Consider the following 18,837-nt stretch of genomic DNA (forward strand, 5'->3'; position numbering starts at 1 on the left):
TGGATGCCACAATGTGGATTATATTTTTCAATATTTAATATACAGTCTTCCCTTGCTATATCATGGCTCACTTATCATGGCTTCACTGTATCACAATTTAAAAAAGAAAGTTTAATTCTGTATCATGGAGTTTCACTATATCATGGGATTTTGAGGATGAATACCAAACTATACACCACTACAGCTTGTGCAAGTTTGTCAACATGAGATTTTACATTACTCATTATTGGCTGATAGGATGAAAAGTGACCAATCATAGTGCTGTGTTCTGTATCCTGGACACTGATTGGCTCAGTTAACTGTAGCATCGGTCTGTTTGCTCTCCCACAATATGCCCATACATTCAACATCTTTCCTTGTCCACTTCGCATTGATGTCTGATGGCTGCTTGTAGCATTGCTCTGTGGTGGTGTATTTTTGTAAAAGTTTGAATTTATTTCAAGCCCTATGCCACCCAAATGTTCTGTACCTTCTAAGGCTTCTGACAGTGAAGCTACTACTTCATGGATTTTCACCTATCAGAAATTACAGCTAATAGATTTTAAAATTCAAATCAGACACTTAGTACCTGTGTGACCCTAGGCAAGTTGTCCTCTCTTACCTTCAATTTCTTCATTTGTAAAATAAGGTGGAGAAGAAAGAGGCAACCATTGCAGTATCTTTGCCAAGAAAACCTCAAATAGGATCATAGAGTTGGACACTACTGAAACAACTAAACACCAACAAAAGATTTTTAAAACAGTTTTTAATTCATTTAAATATAACATTAAGCCTAATATATTAACCTAAACAACTTATTTTTCACAAAAAATGTCATTTTTCCCAACAAAAAGTAAGAAGGAAAGCATTGTTCTTTTAGAAGATAAAAAACTTAAATATTGTGTATTTTGAATAAATATTCTAAGATAAAAATGACCTCTGAAGCAAAGGAAATAAAACTATGTAGTTTGTATTTGCCTCTCTATTATCCCTATTAGGATAAACAAAAATGATCAATTGAATATGTTAGATATTTTCTGCCGACACAGAGAATTCTGATAAGACTAACCACAGAAAATGCTATTCTAACATCAATGAGCCTGACATTTAGCAACACCTATGACCCTAATGCATGACTACTACCCCATTTCCACTGCATCCCATAAAACCACTGATTGATCCTGTACTCTAAAGGAAACTAAAAAGTTATCAAAAACCCATCTGTACTTGAAGAACTAGCCCCAGTGGTCTTCCGTAATGCATTAATTTATCTTCCTTTCAGTGTAGCTCAAGTTATATTTTGAATTCCAGTTTACAGAAGACATAGTGGATCAGGTTCTCCCCAAACTCCCAAGAAGGCTCTTTAATATCTGATTTAATAGAAGACATTCAATCTGTTGCCATGTCAATTTGGTCTTACAAATATATAGTTGGAAAAAATACAAACAATATTTTTGTATTATTATAAAATTAGTTTGACCTCACTGAGACCTCTTCAAAAGGGTCTCCAGAAGCCTGACCACACTTTGAGAACAACATTAGAGCTCTACTGGCACTATGAACATAGTCAAAGTGGCTTGTTGTGTTTGCTGCTCTCCCTTAGAGGATATGCCATCTCCATTTCCCTGGAATTTGCACAGGCTTTGCCCTTCCACCTTTCTCATTTCTGCCAAGTAGAGTCCTACCTTTCTTCGCGGCTCAACTCAAGTGCTCTTTCCAATTTCCACCATCCTCTCCAGCCCTTCTCCAATTACTAGGTTCTCCCTTTTTCTCCTTCGTCTTTCTTCTCCATGAGTTAGATTTTTTTTTTTTAACTTACTTGTGCTATTTGTGATTTCCTCCCTGTGGGCTCCACGAATGCAGGGACTGGATGTCACTTTTGCTTGTTTTTGTTTGTCCTAGGTCTTCATGCTAGCTCAGTCTCTCACACTGTAGAGACGGGAATTGGACCATTCAGGTATTCTCCACCCATCTCCCTGGTGAGGACCTTCCCTAAAATAGAAGAGGTCAGCATCTGCCTGATAATTGATGGCCTCAAAGTTGCCTAGGAGAACTGATAGGTTAGGAACTAGTTCAGGATCACAAGGCAAGTATGTGTCCGAGGTGGCGCATGAATCCAGATCTTTCATTTAAGTTATCCTTTATATCACCCAGCCTCTCTTGCACACGGTAGGAACTCAAATTTTTGCTGACAAAAGGAAGAAAACAGTGAATCCCAAGGGGTCTCTCCTTCTCCACCACAGCCAGAAACCTTAGCCAGATGCAGCTGTGCGCGAGGGCTGAGGAGGAGGAGGGGTGGAGAGGCTCGCGGGTAGAGGGTGGTTGGCTTCCCTCCTCTTCCCTCCCCCCAGGCTCTCCCCTACGAGAGGAGGTGTGGCTGGACTAGGGTGGGGACAGGCTTCAGAGACTAGGACTGCAGAGGAGTTGTGGGCAAATCAATACTCCATGGAGGAGGAGAAGTTCGTTGAAGAGCTGGATCAATGGATGAAACAGCTGAAAGACTGTCAAGTCTTCACAGAGAAGCAAGTACAGACCCTATGCGAGAAGGCTAAGGAAATCCTAATGAAAGAATCAAACGTTAAGGAAGTCTCTAGTCCTGTTACAGTCTGCGGCGATGTCCATGGCCAATTCCATGATGTTTTGGAAATCTTTAGGATTGGTGGGAAATTACCAGACAAAAAGTACCTGTTTATGGGTGACTATGTTGACAGAGGCTTTTCCTCAGTGGAAACTATAACTTTTCTGCTGTCTTTAAAAGTACAGTATCCAGAGTTTATCACGCTATTGAGAGGAAACCACGAGAGTCGGGAGATTACTCAAGTGTACGGTTTTTATGATGAATGCCAAAAGAAGTATGGAAATGCCAATGTCTGGAGATATTTTACAGACCTATTCGATTATCTCCCCATTACGGCTTTAGTTGACAAGCAGGTATTTTGCCTCCACGGGGGGCTGTCTCCCTCCATAGATACCTTGGATCATATAAGAGGTTTGAATCGATTTAAAGAAATCCCCCTAAGTGGACCAATGTGTGATCTGTTATGGTCTGATCCAGATGATATTAACGGATGGGAACCCTCCCCTAGAGGGGCTGGCTACTTATTCGGAGCAGACGTTTCTGAAATCTTTTCCCAGGCCAATGGTCTTGCACTGATTTCTCGGGGTCACCAACTTGTCGAGTCGGGGTTCAACTGGTCTCATGATGGAAGGGTGCTGACGGTTTTCAGTGCACCCAATTATTGTTACCGTTTTGGGAACCAGGCTGCTATCATGGAACTGGAAACTGCTACAAAGTACACCTTCATACAGTTTGATCAAGTACCTCATGTGAAGTGTTCTTTTGTCACACCCCTACCTGATTCCTATAGACAGCCTTGGGACAAACAATGGAAAAATTTTGGGCAGTATTTCCAAAATCTTTTAAAAAAGTAAAGATAATTTTGTTCTGTGCATTGGGATGTTTCAGAATAAAACCCCTTCCAGGGACAAAATGGGCATATTGCTAATAATAATTTGAGGATGAAATAATAGCACAACACTGCTTGAAATCAGTTAGTTCAACAGTTTGCCTGCTATGCAGAGTTTTTGTAGTAACTTCTATTTTTCCTTAGGACTGATCAAACAGAAAAGGTAATCAGTACCTTCATTTCCTTTGGTGCTTATTAATATGTAAATTTTAATTGTAGAGTTTGGCATAAATCATAAACATTAGACTTTATTATTTTTGTTTAAACTTACTTTCATTTGTCATATATCCTTTTTTGGTTAAAATGTAAAAACTAATTTAACTAGAGAAATGAGAAAATTTTCACTTGAATTGACTTCAGACAGGTGGGAATGTGATGCAGGGATGTGGAGGGGGTAGCTGTCAGTACCAAAACAAAACAAAACAAACATGTTATCTCAAGGAGGAAAAGTTTGTAAAGGATACTAGTTTTCTTCTGAGACATACTGAATCAAAGATGACTACCTTGGAAATAAGCACACAGAAAAAAAGTATCTAAAAAGTGGGACTGGATTTTTGTTTTTTACCATAACTTCAGAAAACAACTTAAGTTTAAAAGTCTTACATCAATACCTTTTTGACACTTTAATTTCAATGGTGTAGATAGACACCCCTACAAAGGCCCCTTATCCATGCATGCCTGATTGTATTACTTTTGTCCCAGCTTTCCTCTAAATCATCCTTCAGAAATCCAACCAACATTCAGAGGCCTTTCTTTGGATCTTTCTTTTTTTTCAGTCCTTCATTAAACATTAATTAAGGGCCTACTAGATGTCAGTCACTCTGCTAAGGGGATACAGAAAGAGGCAAAAGACATTACCTGCCCTTGAGAAGCTTACAATTTAATCAGGGAGACAACCTGCAAACAAATATATACAAATTAAGCTATATACATATTTACAAGGAAATGATTAACAGAGGGAAGACAGTGGAATTAAGAGGGTTTGGTTAAAGCTTCCTGTAGAAGATAGTAGATACCTGTGGAATTAACAAGCTGTACAAATGCTTAGAGGGAAAAAGCAACAACTAGTTTTTTTTATTACCCTATTTTGATATGTTTTAGAAGAAAATAAGAATTTTAATGTTTTCCTCTTCTTTTAAAAATCTTTCCTTCTACCAGTGATAAACTATTTCCCCCAGTTTGTAAAGATTTTAAAATTAGGTTTGAAAATATCTTGTTTTATGACTATCCTATTATCAGTAAAAGATTCTGAAAATATTCCACTTCATATTGAAGTCCTGTGAAATACAATTTATAAACACTTTGGTACATGCACTTTTCTTTCACCTGGAAAGCTTTTTCCACCCTAGAAAGGTATAATTATTATTACTAATTTAAAAAAAAACCAACTGTTATTTTTCTTTAAGTGCCCATCTCTATTTGTGTTAGAGTTCTCCTTCCCCTACATCCCCCAAATGTAAGAAAGTATATGGTAATAATTGCGTTTTCTGATTTCAGTTTCAGTACTCTATCCACCTAGCTGCTCATACTTTATTTTATTTTTCTTTTCTTTTTTTATTGATTAATTAAGAAAATTTTTCTGTGGTTACATGATTCATATTCTTTCCCTCCTCTCCTCCCACTCCCCTCCCATAGCCAAGAGGATTTTACATGTGTCATTGATCAAAACCTATTTCCCTATTATTGATATTTGCATTAGGGTGATCATTTAGAGTCTACATCCACAATCATATCCCCATCAACCCATTTGATCAAGCTGTTGTTTTTCTTCTGTGATTCTACTCCCAGTTTTTTCTCTGAATGTGAATAGTGTTCTTTCTCATTGTCCTGGATTATTGCATTGCTGCTAGTAGAGAAGTCCATTTCATTGGATTGTGCCACAGTGTATCCGTCTCTGTGTATATGGTTCTCTTGGTTCTGCTCCTTTCACTCTGCATCAATTTCTGTAGGTCATTCCAGTTCACATGGAATTCCTCCAGTTCATTATTCCTTTTAGCACAATAGTATTCCATCACCAACAGATACCAAAATTTGTTTAGCCATTCCCCAATAGAAGGACATCCCCTCATTTTCCAATTTTTTGCCACCACAAAACTCCTCACAGTTTAAGAGGTTGCTTATGAAAATTTATGGATCAATGTTACTATGATATCCAAGTAGTTACAAGCAAAGGTTTGTTTATGATAATGTTCCAAGTACAATATATTTATTGAATTCTAAATTATAATTTTCATTTTATATTTAAAGTTGATAGCATCCATCTCATTTTCATCTTTTTTTTTTTTTGATGAAATTTGATTAGGAGCAACCTAAGGAAAGTCTCTATCTTGCTATTATTCTTTTGTATTTAATGTTCTGCAGGTTATCATGAAGACTGATAAAATGATTGCATTTTGTAATTGAATCAGAGTATTGGAATCAAAGGTCATGCTACTATTATATTATTATTTTGATTTTGATTATGCAAGTAAATCAATACTTCTAAACTTAGCTTGATCTAGCTGGCACATTCCTAAACAAAGATGCTAGGTGTTATTACTGTCTGATTAGTGTTAATAGCTTTGATCATTTAAAGGATGACTTTAGGTGTTCCTGATGTTTAAATAATGAATAACAAAATATCTTTCTTCTCTTTATCATTATTATTATGCTCTAGTTGATTTTTAGTATCTTATAACCTGAATATTAACTATACCATTCCAGTATCTTTGTCAAGAAAACCCTAAATGGGGTCACAAAAAGTCAGTTTTTTTTCAGTGAACAAGAGAAAGGGACCAGACTTTTTGTGACCCCATTTGGGGTTTTCTTGACAAAGATACTACAATGGCTTTCTCTTTTATTTTCCAGCTCATTTTGAAGATAAGGAACTGAGGGAAAGAGGGTTAATTGACTCACACAGCTAGTAAATATCAGGCCAGATTTGAACTCAGGAAGAATCTTCCTGATTCTAGGCACCATACTAAGCACCTAATTGACCAATAAATTGAAGAGATTTGAGTAGAATAGAATAGAAATGAATCTCTAATCCCTTTGCATTGCTTTTTCACAACCAGCCTATAACATGATTATCATATTGGAGTTGTGCAAAAGGACAACTTACTTATAATAAATTTGGGATAAAATCAAGAAATTCATTGATAGCAAACACTATAAATTCCAATTCCCCCCTAAAAATTCACTTCCCATTCCCTCAAACTACCTTTTTGGCATGATACTCAAGAGTACTGGACATGCTGACTCATCCATCAGATAAAAAGTCATTACATATTATTTTATTGATCCCTATCAACTCTCTTTACTTTATATTTAATTTTAATACTTAATCTTAAATATCTTAAGAGATCTTGGGTGACATTTATTTTTTAAGAATCTTTGACATCTTCTTCTAGAATAGAAGGGTAAGTTCTATCCAAGGTATAAACCTCATCAAATCTTGCATTGCCAGTTATGAGGAAAAACGACTTAAAGCCAGAGCAGAGAGTAACATGATACAAGTCTAAGGCTAGGAATCTATTATCCTTCTAACTCTTTTTCTTCTTCCTTTTTCTCTCTAATTCAGTCTAGAGATATCTTCATGTTATGTGTTCACATGAATCCTTCTGGAAGCAGTCAGTGTCTCTACAATCTCAATGCCTTGGTGGACCTCTAGACATATCATTCCTATTATAATTAATATTAAAAATTCACATTATAATATCACATAATTGAGAGTTGGAAGGACTTCATTTGTCACCTAGTCCAAAGTATATATATATATATATATAAAATCTTCAAATGGTCAAAAAAGCCCTTATTGAAGATCTCCAAGTTGGAGGTGAGGAAAAACTCATCAACTGTAGAAGCAGCCCATTCGACTTTTGAAAACTTGGTTAGGAAGTTGTTTTGTTTTTAAGTGGTGCTTTAATTTTTATAAAGAATCTTCATAAAAATCCAAGGAGTTACAGGATTAGCTTTGTATAATAATGCTATGAAGGTAATTTTAGAAGAAGAAAAGTCTAAGATAAATGGCTTGTCCATTGTCATAAAAGAAGCTTCTCTTGGAGCTAAAGTCATATTCCTAAGATTTTATAATCAAACCCAGAGCCGAGATTCAAAGAGAGGTCTCAGAATCAAAACTAACACACACTTTCAAAATAATTAGGAGACACCCTTTTTTGTCCAGGCAATTCCATTTCTTATACATACTTCAAATTATAATTTATTTGGTGTTAACAAATGGCCATAAGCAAAATTTGATTGATTTGAATTATTATTTTTATTGGATATTTAATTTATATATTTATAAAAAAATTCAAATTATAGGAATGAAAGACTGACTTTATCTCAATATTGATGATGATTCATTACATTAATCAGAGGCATAAAGGTTCCTAAAGATTATAACAATCTATAAAGGTCATTTCTGGATGATTCAATTGTTTTCAATGATGTTCCATGAGGGTATCAGCAACAAGGCCTTGGGGATCTATAAATATGCAAACAGGAGAGACCCTGTATTTGAGGGAGTAGAATATCTGTAGTAGTCACCAGAGATTGAATCTTAGAGAAAGGGTCAAAGGCAGGCAAGCAACAGTGGGGGAAAAAGCTGTCAGGGATAAAGATGAATGACAAACGTGTATCCTTCAAATCATGTACTGGTACTGAGAGCATCCCATAGTTACTTTATATAACTTTAACATTGTACAGGGACCAAATAAATAGTATAGGGGACAGCTAGGTGGATCAGTGAATTGTGAAAGCCTTGTGTATAGCCTAGAGATCCTCTAGACTCTAATCTGGGTTCATATTCATTCTATCTCTGTGACCTTGGACAAATTCACCTAACCCCATTACCTAGCCTAAATAATATGTAGTATTAGTTTTAAAAAAAAGTAGCATGGATGACTGTTAAGATCAAGAGGTCCACATTAGAATTCAGGCTTGTTCACTGATGACTCTGTGACTTTAGAAAATTTCATCTCTCTGAATTAACTCTTCTTGATAATTTTTCAAGTAGATATTTGTCAAAATTTAACAAAATCATGTTATGTTCATTACACCATCTGGTAGATTATCTTATTAATTAATGTTTTTCTTCATTGTTTTCCTCTGTTTTTACTTTTTTTCTTCCCATTAGCATAATCAAAATATTACCACATTCAATATGTTCATTACACATATATGTTATGTTATATATATGTTCTCATATATATATGCTTGATGTAGGAAAACACACAAATGAAATCAGAGATGGAAATTATCTGTATGCTTTAACTATGCAATTCACAGAATACAATATTCCATTTCCAATTACCTTTCTTTTGCACAGGGCCCTCTGTAGTCCTGGAATACATTACTTTCCTACATCTGCCTTTCAAAATCATGTTCCTTCCAGGGAAAGTTGAGGTATCATTTCCTCTTTGAAATCTTTCCTGATTAGCATTTACTCTTCTGTGTACATATTGTATCTACAATAGATTATATTCTTTAAGGGCAGAAGCTGTTTTGTTTTTGCCTTTTTTATTTCCAATATTGATCACAGCAATTACATAGAGAATTTTCATATGACATAAATCAATTACCAAAGCAATAAAAAGAATATAGAGACCATAGTCAAAAAAATTTAATCTCCTTGCAAAGCAGAAATTATGGCAGTCAAGAAAAAAAGCCAATATATATATATGTATATATATATATGTAAAACTATGAACAATATTATTTCATCAAACATAAGGAAGCATTTGAAATAAAGCTTGGAAAAAGATCCAACTAAGTGGTCATCCCATGGAAGAGTTAAGTGGGAAACTGAAAATAAGACAACAAATAGATGAAAAATGAAAAAGATCTATACAACGTTATGTGAATTTATTTTTATCATCAAGGACAAAGGTGCATTTGGACTGTCAAGTTTTTTGAGATGAAACTCTTGCCTTGAGACTTGCATATCTTTTTTCTTTCAGACATTTCCCAATAACATTTATTCCTTTTCCTTACAATCCTCATTTGCTATTCCAGCCAGTTTACATTTATCAACTGTGTTGTCTTCTATGTGATATCATTTTCAATTCTTTGAAGACGATTGTATTTATCTTATAACCAGTGTGATATTGATACTTTTAAAAGTAGTACCTTATTTCCATGAAAAAAAAACTATAGCAAGTAAAACATCTATATAATGAAAATAAACTATACGCCGTTCCAATATAATTAGGGTTGAGGAAAAGACATCCATTATCACCATTATTATTTGATATCATTCTAGAAATGCTAATTATAGCGGTAAGATGAGAAGAAGAAATCCAAAGAATAAGAATAGGCAATAAGGAAACAAAACTATCACTTTTGAAGATTATTTTACTTAAATAATAAACTAAAAACTAGTTGAAACAACAGTGTTAGTAAAGTTGCAGGATATAAAATAAATTCTGTAAACCATAAATATTTATACATATTACCAATAAAATCAAACAAAATATAGAGAAATTCCAGTTAAGACTACAAAATTGCAGACAAGACCAAATACTTGGGAATATACCTGCCAAAACATACACAGAAACTATATGAACAGCATTATGATTGCTTTTCACACAAATTCTAAATAATTGGAGAAATATTAATTGTTCATGGATAGGTCAAGCAAATAGAATAAAAATGATACATAACTAAATTAATTTTTTGAGTTTTATAACAAACTACTAAAGAATTATTTTATAGAGATAGAAAAAAGTAATAAAACTTCTGGATAAATAAAAAGTCAATACTATCCGTAAAATCAGTAGAAAAAAGTGAAGGAGCCTGCTTATACCACATTTCAAACTCTATGACAAAAAAGTAATCCTCAAAATAATTTGCATAAATAAAAAATGGAGGGGCTGATCAATGGAATATATTATATAATACACAGAAGCAAATAAGTATAGTAACTGTTGGATCAACCAATGATTTAACCTATCAGGCACAAGAATTCACTAACAAAAATTATGGGGGATACTGGAAAGCAATCTGCCAGAAACTAGACATGTATCAGAATTTATACCACATATCTGAATAAACTCAAAATGGTTATATGATTTAGATTTTAAAGATGGATTCAGGAGTAAATTAGGGGAACTTGGAAGAAGAAAAAAGGTCCCTGTCAGATATATGGATAAGATCAGAGGTCATGACCAAACAAAAAGACAAAGTGGTTCATAGAAAGTAATGTGGATAATTTTCATTAAGTAAAATTTAAAAGATTGCACAAAGAAAACAATGCAACAAAAATTAGAAAACAGAAAACTCAGGGAAAATATGGCAAGTTTCTCTGAAAAAAAGATTAATTTCTCAAAGATATAGGGAACTGAATGAGATTCATAAAAATGAGTCATTTCCCAATTGAATGATGGTCAAATAATATGAGCAGACAGTTTTCAATAGGAGAGCTCAAAACTATCAATAGTCAAATTAAAAAAAATGTTTCAAATTCCTCTTAATTAGATAAATAATTAAAGCAATACTGAGGTATCTCCTTATACCTATTAGATTAAAAAAAAGGAAAATTATAAATGATGGGGGCATATGGGAAAAAAGTATACTAATATATTGTTGACAGAGTCATGAATTAATCCAACTATTCTGGAGAACAATTTGGAACTGTGACAAAAGGACTAAAAAACTGGCCCTACCTTTTGAACCAACAATACCACTACTAGATATGTATGTCAAAGAAATCAAAGAAAAAGAATAAGAATCCATATGTACCAAAATATAACAATTCTTTTTTTGTGGTGGTAAAAATTTGAAAAACAAACATTATCAGCAAAGCAAATGTTCAAGATAACCCTTAGAGACTCATGATTTTAAAAAATGCTATCTCTAGTCAAAGAAGGGCCTCTTAGACTTTTATTACAGACCAAAGAATATCATCTTTCATTTTATTTTCTTCATGAGTTTTTTTATTGTACGTGTGATAAGTGCTTTCTGTTATGGCCCTGGGAATATTTAAATATGACCTATATGAAGGCATTAGTATTGACATCTGACTACCACCTTAAGAAGGAAGGAAAGATGGAGGGAGAGAGAGAATCTGAATCATAAAATGGCAGAAAACAATTTTGAAAAATTATTTCTACATGTAATTGAAAATTTTTTAATATCAAAAAACAGTATGGTAAGACTTCTATGAACTGATGCTAATTGAGGTATGTCAAACCAGGAGAACATACAGTATCAGCAAGTTTGTAACAATAATGACCTATGAAAGACTTAAGTATCTTCAATACACAATCAATCACAATTCCACAGGATTCGTGATGAAAAATGCTATCCACCTCCAGGTAGAGAACTGGTAGACTCAGATTGCATATTGAAGCATATTTTTCCATTATTTTTTCTTGCTTTTCTTCCCCCAGAGCATGGCTAATGGAGAAATATGTTTTTTTTTCAAAACTTCATATGTATAATGGATATAATATTTCTTGCCTTGTCAATGGGCAGAGGAGGGAGGGATAGAATTTAAATTTAAAAATAAAAATAAAAAATGTTGAGGGACAGAATAAAGAACTGATTATCATTTGCAGCAGCCAACAATAAACTGAATTTTCAGTGATTAATACAACCTACCTGTTTTTGTGATTTCCATCCTATGTGACACCTAACAATTACCAATACATACATTCAGAGAGGTCTATGTCTTATGTCATCTAAATGTGACAAGGGTAAACTACTCATTATTGTGTACTTTTTTTTGGAAAAAAGTAAGGCAAAGTGGGGAAAATGAGATTCAAAGCAAAAATTTATTGTTTTGTTAAAAGCCATTCCAATTTGAAAAAGACTATCATCCAAAGCTTCCCTATTACACTTTTTGATTTGTCTGGGTACAGTTGGAGGCAAAGCTGTTTCTTTCCTTGTAAGCTTCTTTGAGACAGCTGCTGAATCGTCTTCACTTGATACTTACTAGAGAAAAACAAAAACAAAACCAAGGCACTTTGTTTGCCCTACAGAAAACAAAAGCTGGTTATTCTTTTTTAATATATAATTATTAAATCTATTTTGGATTATTTGTATAACCATTCCTAATGAGTTTCTGTATTTATATAGACACAACAAAGTCAGCTCCTGAGTTTAGCTGAGCATTTCCTATTGTTTGAAACTGCATTCAAAGTGATCAGCAAGCATCCCACTATCATCCTGCTATCCTAGTTAGAAAACCTGGGAGCATTTGGGCAAGAAGATTCTTTCCAATTGATTTTTTGTTTGTAATGGAAGGAATTTTTGTTCCCTTTCAGAACTTTGCTGTCTTCTAGTTGTTCAGATGATAAGTAGGAATTTTGCCTTTGTGATGGACCTTCAAAGACTTTAAAAAACTGTGGAGCAGTACTTGTCTCATTCAATTCATTTCCCAAACAAGCATTTATTTAGCATCTTCTGTTTGTAAAGCACTATGCTAGGAATATGAGGTCAAAAAGGAAATGTGGTTCCATACCTCAAGAAGCCTCATTCTTCTTGCCTTATGTAACTAGGTCACACACAGATACTGCAATATACTCACATAAAATTAATGCAAATTCATAGATATTCACTCTAGAGGGCAACAATGACTTTGAGATGGGAATCTAGCAGAGGTCAGGAAAGGCATCCTAATGGATTTTTAACATTAGCACTGATGATTTAAGAGAGTTGAGGATTCCAAAGGTAAAGTTGAAGAGGGAAACATTAGTGGCAAAAAAAGTCTGTACAGGCAAACGAATTGAAACAGTTATTGGAGTTAGATGGACATTGCTTTAACATTTCTGTAGAATTATGTTATATGTGATGTGGAAACTCCTATGACCTATCTTCTCATCTGTGGAAGACTTTGTTTATATCCCCTTTTTAATCCCGTAAGGGATGTCCCTAATATACTGTCAGCTTTCTTTATTCTAAGACTCTTGAAATGTGGCTTCCATGTGGAAATTTCAGTCTTCCTAATTAGCTCATTGTCCCATTTTCCTCCCAGACAGATCTCTTTGATGATATCTTTAATAATACTTCTTGTTTGTAATTTATTACTAGAAATATCTTGCAATTTATTTTATCCACCCTCCACCCCGTGCATCTCTAACTTGTTTTCTGAGTGACTTAGAATTCAGATTCCTTAGAGATTATGATATTCCACAATTGGGAGATGTTGTAATCTTCTAAAGATTTGTTGTTGTTCTTGCTGTTGTAATAGTTGCTTTTATTGTTAAACACTAGGTAAAGTTCTTGATTTGTAATTTCGTTGGTGTAGAGAATTCAGAATGATAAAGCTCTATCATGTTTAAAAATTAGAGTAAACTGAAAGATGGTGGTCCAAGCATAATCAAATTTTTTTGCATTAAAATGAAGTTTATTTTTATTTTTTCTCCTTTATTTTATTTTATTTTCCACTTTATTTTTATATATTTTTCCATGTTTACATGATTCATTTTCTTTCTTTCCTCTCCCCTCTCAGAGCTGATAAGCAATTCCACTGGCTGTACAAATATTACATGATTTAAATTTTAGACAGGCTAACAGTAACCAATAAATTGGGCCAGTGGCCTTTCTCAATGGCCAAAGGCCCTGAGTGAGGGCTGACAGGGTCTTTTAAAACTAAGTATGTCTTACTGACTTCCTTGCCTTCCTTTGTGTCCCAACCCACATCACATCTTTTACAGGAAGCCATTCCTACTGCTAATTCAAGTGCCTTCCCTCTGGCAATTGTGTAATCATCGTTCCTGTCTATAGCTTGCTTTTACTTATTTGAGTGCATGCTGCTTCTGTCATTAGACTGACCTCCTTGAGAGCAGGGATTCATCTTTTGCTTTTTTTATATCTCCAACTGCTTAGCTTAGTGTCTGGCACATAGTAGGTGCTTAATATTTTTGCATAATAGTAGGTGCATAATATTTATTGACTGATTACATTTAAAGAACAAGCTTTAGAAAAGTACTTGTACAAAAATATTTATAGTCATGCTTATTGTGGTGGCAAAAATCTAAAGATTAGGCAGTGTCCATCCATTGAGAATGACTGAACAAATCTGATGTTGATAGAATACTATTGTGCTGAAAGGAATGATGAACTGGAGGATTTTCTAGCTGTAAGAACCTCCAGGAACTGATGCAGAGTGAAATGAGCAGAAACAGGAGAACATTGTACATAGAGACTGATACATTATGGCACAATCACATGTAACAGGACAATTCTGAGAGACTTATGAGAAAGAATGCTATCCACATCCAGAGAAAGAACTGTGGGAATAGAAATGAAGAAGAAAAATATATGTTTGATCATGTAGCTCAATGGGGATATAATTGGGGTTTGGGCATAAAAGATCACTCTACTGCAAATATGAATAATATGGAAATAGATTTTGAACAATGATACATGTAAAACCCAGTGGAATTGCTTATCAGCTTGGGGATGGGGGAGGAAAAAGGGGAGGGAAAGAACATGTAACTATGGAAAAATATTCTAAATAAATTTTAACAAAAGAACAAGCTTTATATGTGAAAAACACTAGAGAGGTCTTTCTAATATTTTAAGGAATAAAACAAAAACACCCCCTTGTCCATGTTATTATTTGATATCGTTTTTTATTTTAATAGCAATAAGATAAGAAAAGAATCAAGAAATACCCATAAGCAAAGTGGAAGTAAAATTATATCTATTTGCAAATTATATGATGACTCACCTGGACAATCCTAGAAGTTCAAGTAAAAATATTTGAAATAGTTACAAAATTCAACCAAAGAAGAGTACACAAAATAATTCACAAAATCATTAGCCTTTTTTGCTGCCAACAAAAAATCTCACAGGAATAGAAAAGGAAATCAATTGCACTACAATTTTTTAACATATACAGTATCTTGAAGCTCTTCTAGGAAGACATCCTTGGTCCATTAAACAACATATTTTCTCCCAGAAATATAGGAAAACAAATAATTGGAAAGCTATTAGTGGTTCATGATTGGACAATTACAAGATGATAATAAATATATTACCTAAATTAATTTATTGATTTGGAGCCTATCAAACTATTAAGGGGTTATTGTATAAGATATTATTCTTCAGTTGTTCAGCCATGTCCAACTTTTCATGGACCTATTTGGAGTTTTCTTGACAAAGATGCAGGGGTTGTTGGCCATGTTCTTCTTCAGCTCATTTTATAGATACAGAAACTGAGTAAACAGGGTGAAATAACTTGCTCAGGGTCACAAAGTTACTAAATATCTGAGGTCAGATTTGAACTCCAATGAATCTTCTTGATTCTAGGACCTCCCTTGATACACTGTGCCACTTAGCTGGCCCTATGATACATGATAGAAATCACTTATTTCATTAATATCAGTCATTCCCAGATAAGGAAACTCCCTGTACCAATGCAGGTCTGTACCTCATTGGCACCTTATATCCATAGAGTTGTCTATAATACTGAGGGTATTAAGTAACTTGCCTGAGAGTCACAGAACCAGTATGTATCAGACACATGATTCGAACCTAGGTCTTCTGATTCCAAGTCTCCCCTACATCATGCAGATTCTCCTCTATAGTTCAAAGAAAACATTAAAAAATGTTTGAAAGGGGAAGAAAGGTCAATAATCTCAAGGGAAATAGTGAAAAAACAAACAATGAAAAGGAATTTTCCAGAGTCATTAAAATCCAGTAGCAAGACAAAAGTCAGGATGCCTGGTAATGTAGTAGATGATCTTGGTGATTTCGATGTCTGATGAATCTCTGAAACTCCATAGTGCCTGCTTCAGCCACCTTCTTGGCCATTAGACCAATTGTTTTCTTCTGCCTAATCCACTGGGGGTGGGAAGCTTCTGCAGGCTTGGGGTAGACCCCTCCCTAATTAACAGAGGGATTTGGGGACTGTTGACTGCCCTCAATTTCTTTTAGCTGGTCTTCCAAGACAGTTTTACTGGGATATGGTTGATGTCCATGTCACGGCTTGTTGGAGCTACAGGTGAAATTTGAGTGAGGGAAAAACACCAAAGGTCTATGAATAGAACTGAAAAGGCCTTGGCAAGCTCTCCCACCAGAGGTGCTAGTCTTCCCTGAGCACTGATAAACTCTAGATGGATATATGGCCTTAATATAAACAGGCATACAAAAAATTGAGAGAAAAAGAAAAAGAATTTCTTTCATAACTAAAGCAAAAGGGAGAATATTGCATTTAAAAGGGCATAGAAAAACTATAAAAAGTAAAAATAAGCATTTTTATTATAAGTTTGAAATGTTTTGTATTGTGGGGAATCAAATATCTTGAAAAATCATCTGGGAAATATTCTCTAATAAAAGATTAATAGACAATATATAATGAATTGATATATAAATACACAAATATGAATAAGCAGTATTCTAATGTATATGTTCAAATGATATGACTAGACAGTTCTTAAATTAAGAAATGTAAGCTAAATATATTCATAGCCAAATGAAAAAAATCCAAGTCACTTATAGTAAAAGAACTATATATCAAAATAACTCTCAGTTGCACCTCATATCTGTCATGTTGACAGAGGTAACAAAAGCAGAAGATAGAAGTTTTATGGGGTTCCAAGAAAACAGACATACTAATACACTGTGAACCCAAGAACCTTGGGAATAAAAGTGCCCCCAGAACAACAGCCTTGTGTCTAGCCTGGCTTCCATTGTCATTGGAGGAAGCAATCCCTGTAGAAAGAACTTACCTTCTTCAAAACCACCAGCATCAATCATTGCCTCAATACCACCAATGGGCAAGAAAGCCCATGAGCCATGGAAATGACAGTGATCATTCCATTGCTCTCCTACTTCCAGCTCATCCCCTAAAGTCATAATTCCAGTAAGCAACTCCTTTCAACATGCCACCTGGGAATTGTTTCTGCAGGTACTAAAGATTCTACCTCAGCAGTAGTCACAGCTTCTGAGGATTCAGAAAGTTCCCCACACTTTAGTCTTTGGTATTGTCAAATAATTCTAAATAAAAAATAAGTATGATATTAATCAGTTGAAATGACTTTAGAGAAGCATAAGAAACTACTTAGAAATTGAAGCTTATGGACCAGAAAACCTTTTCATATGATTTGAAGCTGAAACTTCTTTAATTGATTATCTTTTTTCCTTAGAATATAAGGTCATACAAAGTTGTAGGATATAAAACCGACCCACATAAGTTATCAGCATTTCTATTACCAACAAAGCACAGCAGCAAAAGATAGAAAAAGAAATTCCATCTAGATTAGCAGCAGGTAATGCAAACTACATGGGAGTCTACCTGCCAAAACAAACTCAGGTACTGTAGGAACTTAATTATAAAATACTTTTCACACAAATAGTTAGATCTAAAATTGGGAAAATATTAATTGATCATAGGTAGGCTAAATGAATATAATAAAAATGAAAATTTTTCCTAGACTAACCTACTTATTCCATGCCATATCAATCAAATTGCTCCAAAATCATTTTAAAGAACTAGGAAAAAATAACACAATTCATCTCAAAGATCTCAAAGGTCAAGGAAATCAGGGCAACCAATGGAAAAAAATGTGAAGGAAGGTGACTTAGGAGTACCACATGTTAAATAATATTACAAAGCAGTAAGCACTGAAACAATCTGGTACTGGCTAACAAATAGAGTGGAGCATCAGTGAAATAGATTAGGTATTCAAAACCCAGTAATAAATGACCACAGTAATTTAGTGTTTGATAAGTCAAAAGATCCAACTTCTTGAGACACTCTTCACTGTTTGACAAAAACTGTTGTGAAACTTGGAAAATATTACAGCAGAGACTGGGAATTACACTTTTTATCAAGGTAAGGTTAACATGGGTACATGATTTAAATACAATGGTTGATACTGTAAACAAATTAGAGAAGCATAGAATAGTCTACATGTCCATGATAAGGGAAGAATTTAGGAACAAACAAGTCACAGAAAACATAATAAAATATGAAATAGATAATTTTTATTATATTAAATTTAAAAGGGTTTGTACAAATACAGCAAATGTAACTGAGATTAGAAGGAAAACAGAAAGCTAAGGTGTAAAATTTGCAGCAAGTAACTCTGATAAAGGACTAATTTCTCAAATATATAGAGAACGAAGTAAAATTTGTAAAAAAATAAAAATCATTCTCCAATTAATATATGGTCAAAGGATTTGACATAATAAGCAGTTCTTGGATGAAGAAATCAAAGCTATCTATAGTCATATGAAAAATATATTCTAAATCACTCTTAGTTAGAGAAATGCAAATTAATACAACTCTGATATACCACCTCACACCTATCAGATTGGCTAATATGACAGAAAAGGAAAATGATAAATGTTGGAGGGGATGCTGGAAAATTGGGATACTCATACACTGCTGCTAGAGTTGTAATCTGATCCATCTATTCTGGAAAGCAATTTGGAATTATGCTCAAAGGGCTCTAAAACT

At 34.1% G+C, this 18,837-nt stretch overlaps 1 protein-coding gene across 1 annotated transcript; it reads left to right on the plus strand.

Annotated features, from left to right (window-relative positions):
* The first annotated feature begins 2,424 nt into the window (after window positions 1-2,424).
* On the plus strand, window positions 2,425-3,411 carry LOC123252361 (serine/threonine-protein phosphatase 2A catalytic subunit alpha isoform-like). The gene has a single exon (XM_044681710.1). It carries the CDS (start codon window positions 2,425-2,427, stop codon window positions 3,409-3,411), a length of 987 nt encoding a protein of 328 aa, XP_044537645.1.
* The last annotated feature ends 15,426 nt before the right edge of the window (window positions 3,412-18,837 follow it).

The sequence above is a fragment of the Gracilinanus agilis genome, chromosome 6, assembly GCF_016433145.1.
Source record: "Gracilinanus agilis isolate LMUSP501 chromosome 6, AgileGrace, whole genome shotgun sequence".
In the NCBI taxonomy this organism is placed as follows: domain Eukaryota; kingdom Metazoa; phylum Chordata; class Mammalia; order Didelphimorphia; family Didelphidae; genus Gracilinanus; species Gracilinanus agilis.

Excerpts from the sequence above, each read along its gene's own strand:
- LOC123252361 (XM_044681710.1), top strand. The coding sequence starts at position 2,425 with ATGGAGGAGGAGAAGTTCGTTGAAGAGCTGGATCAATGGATGAAACAG.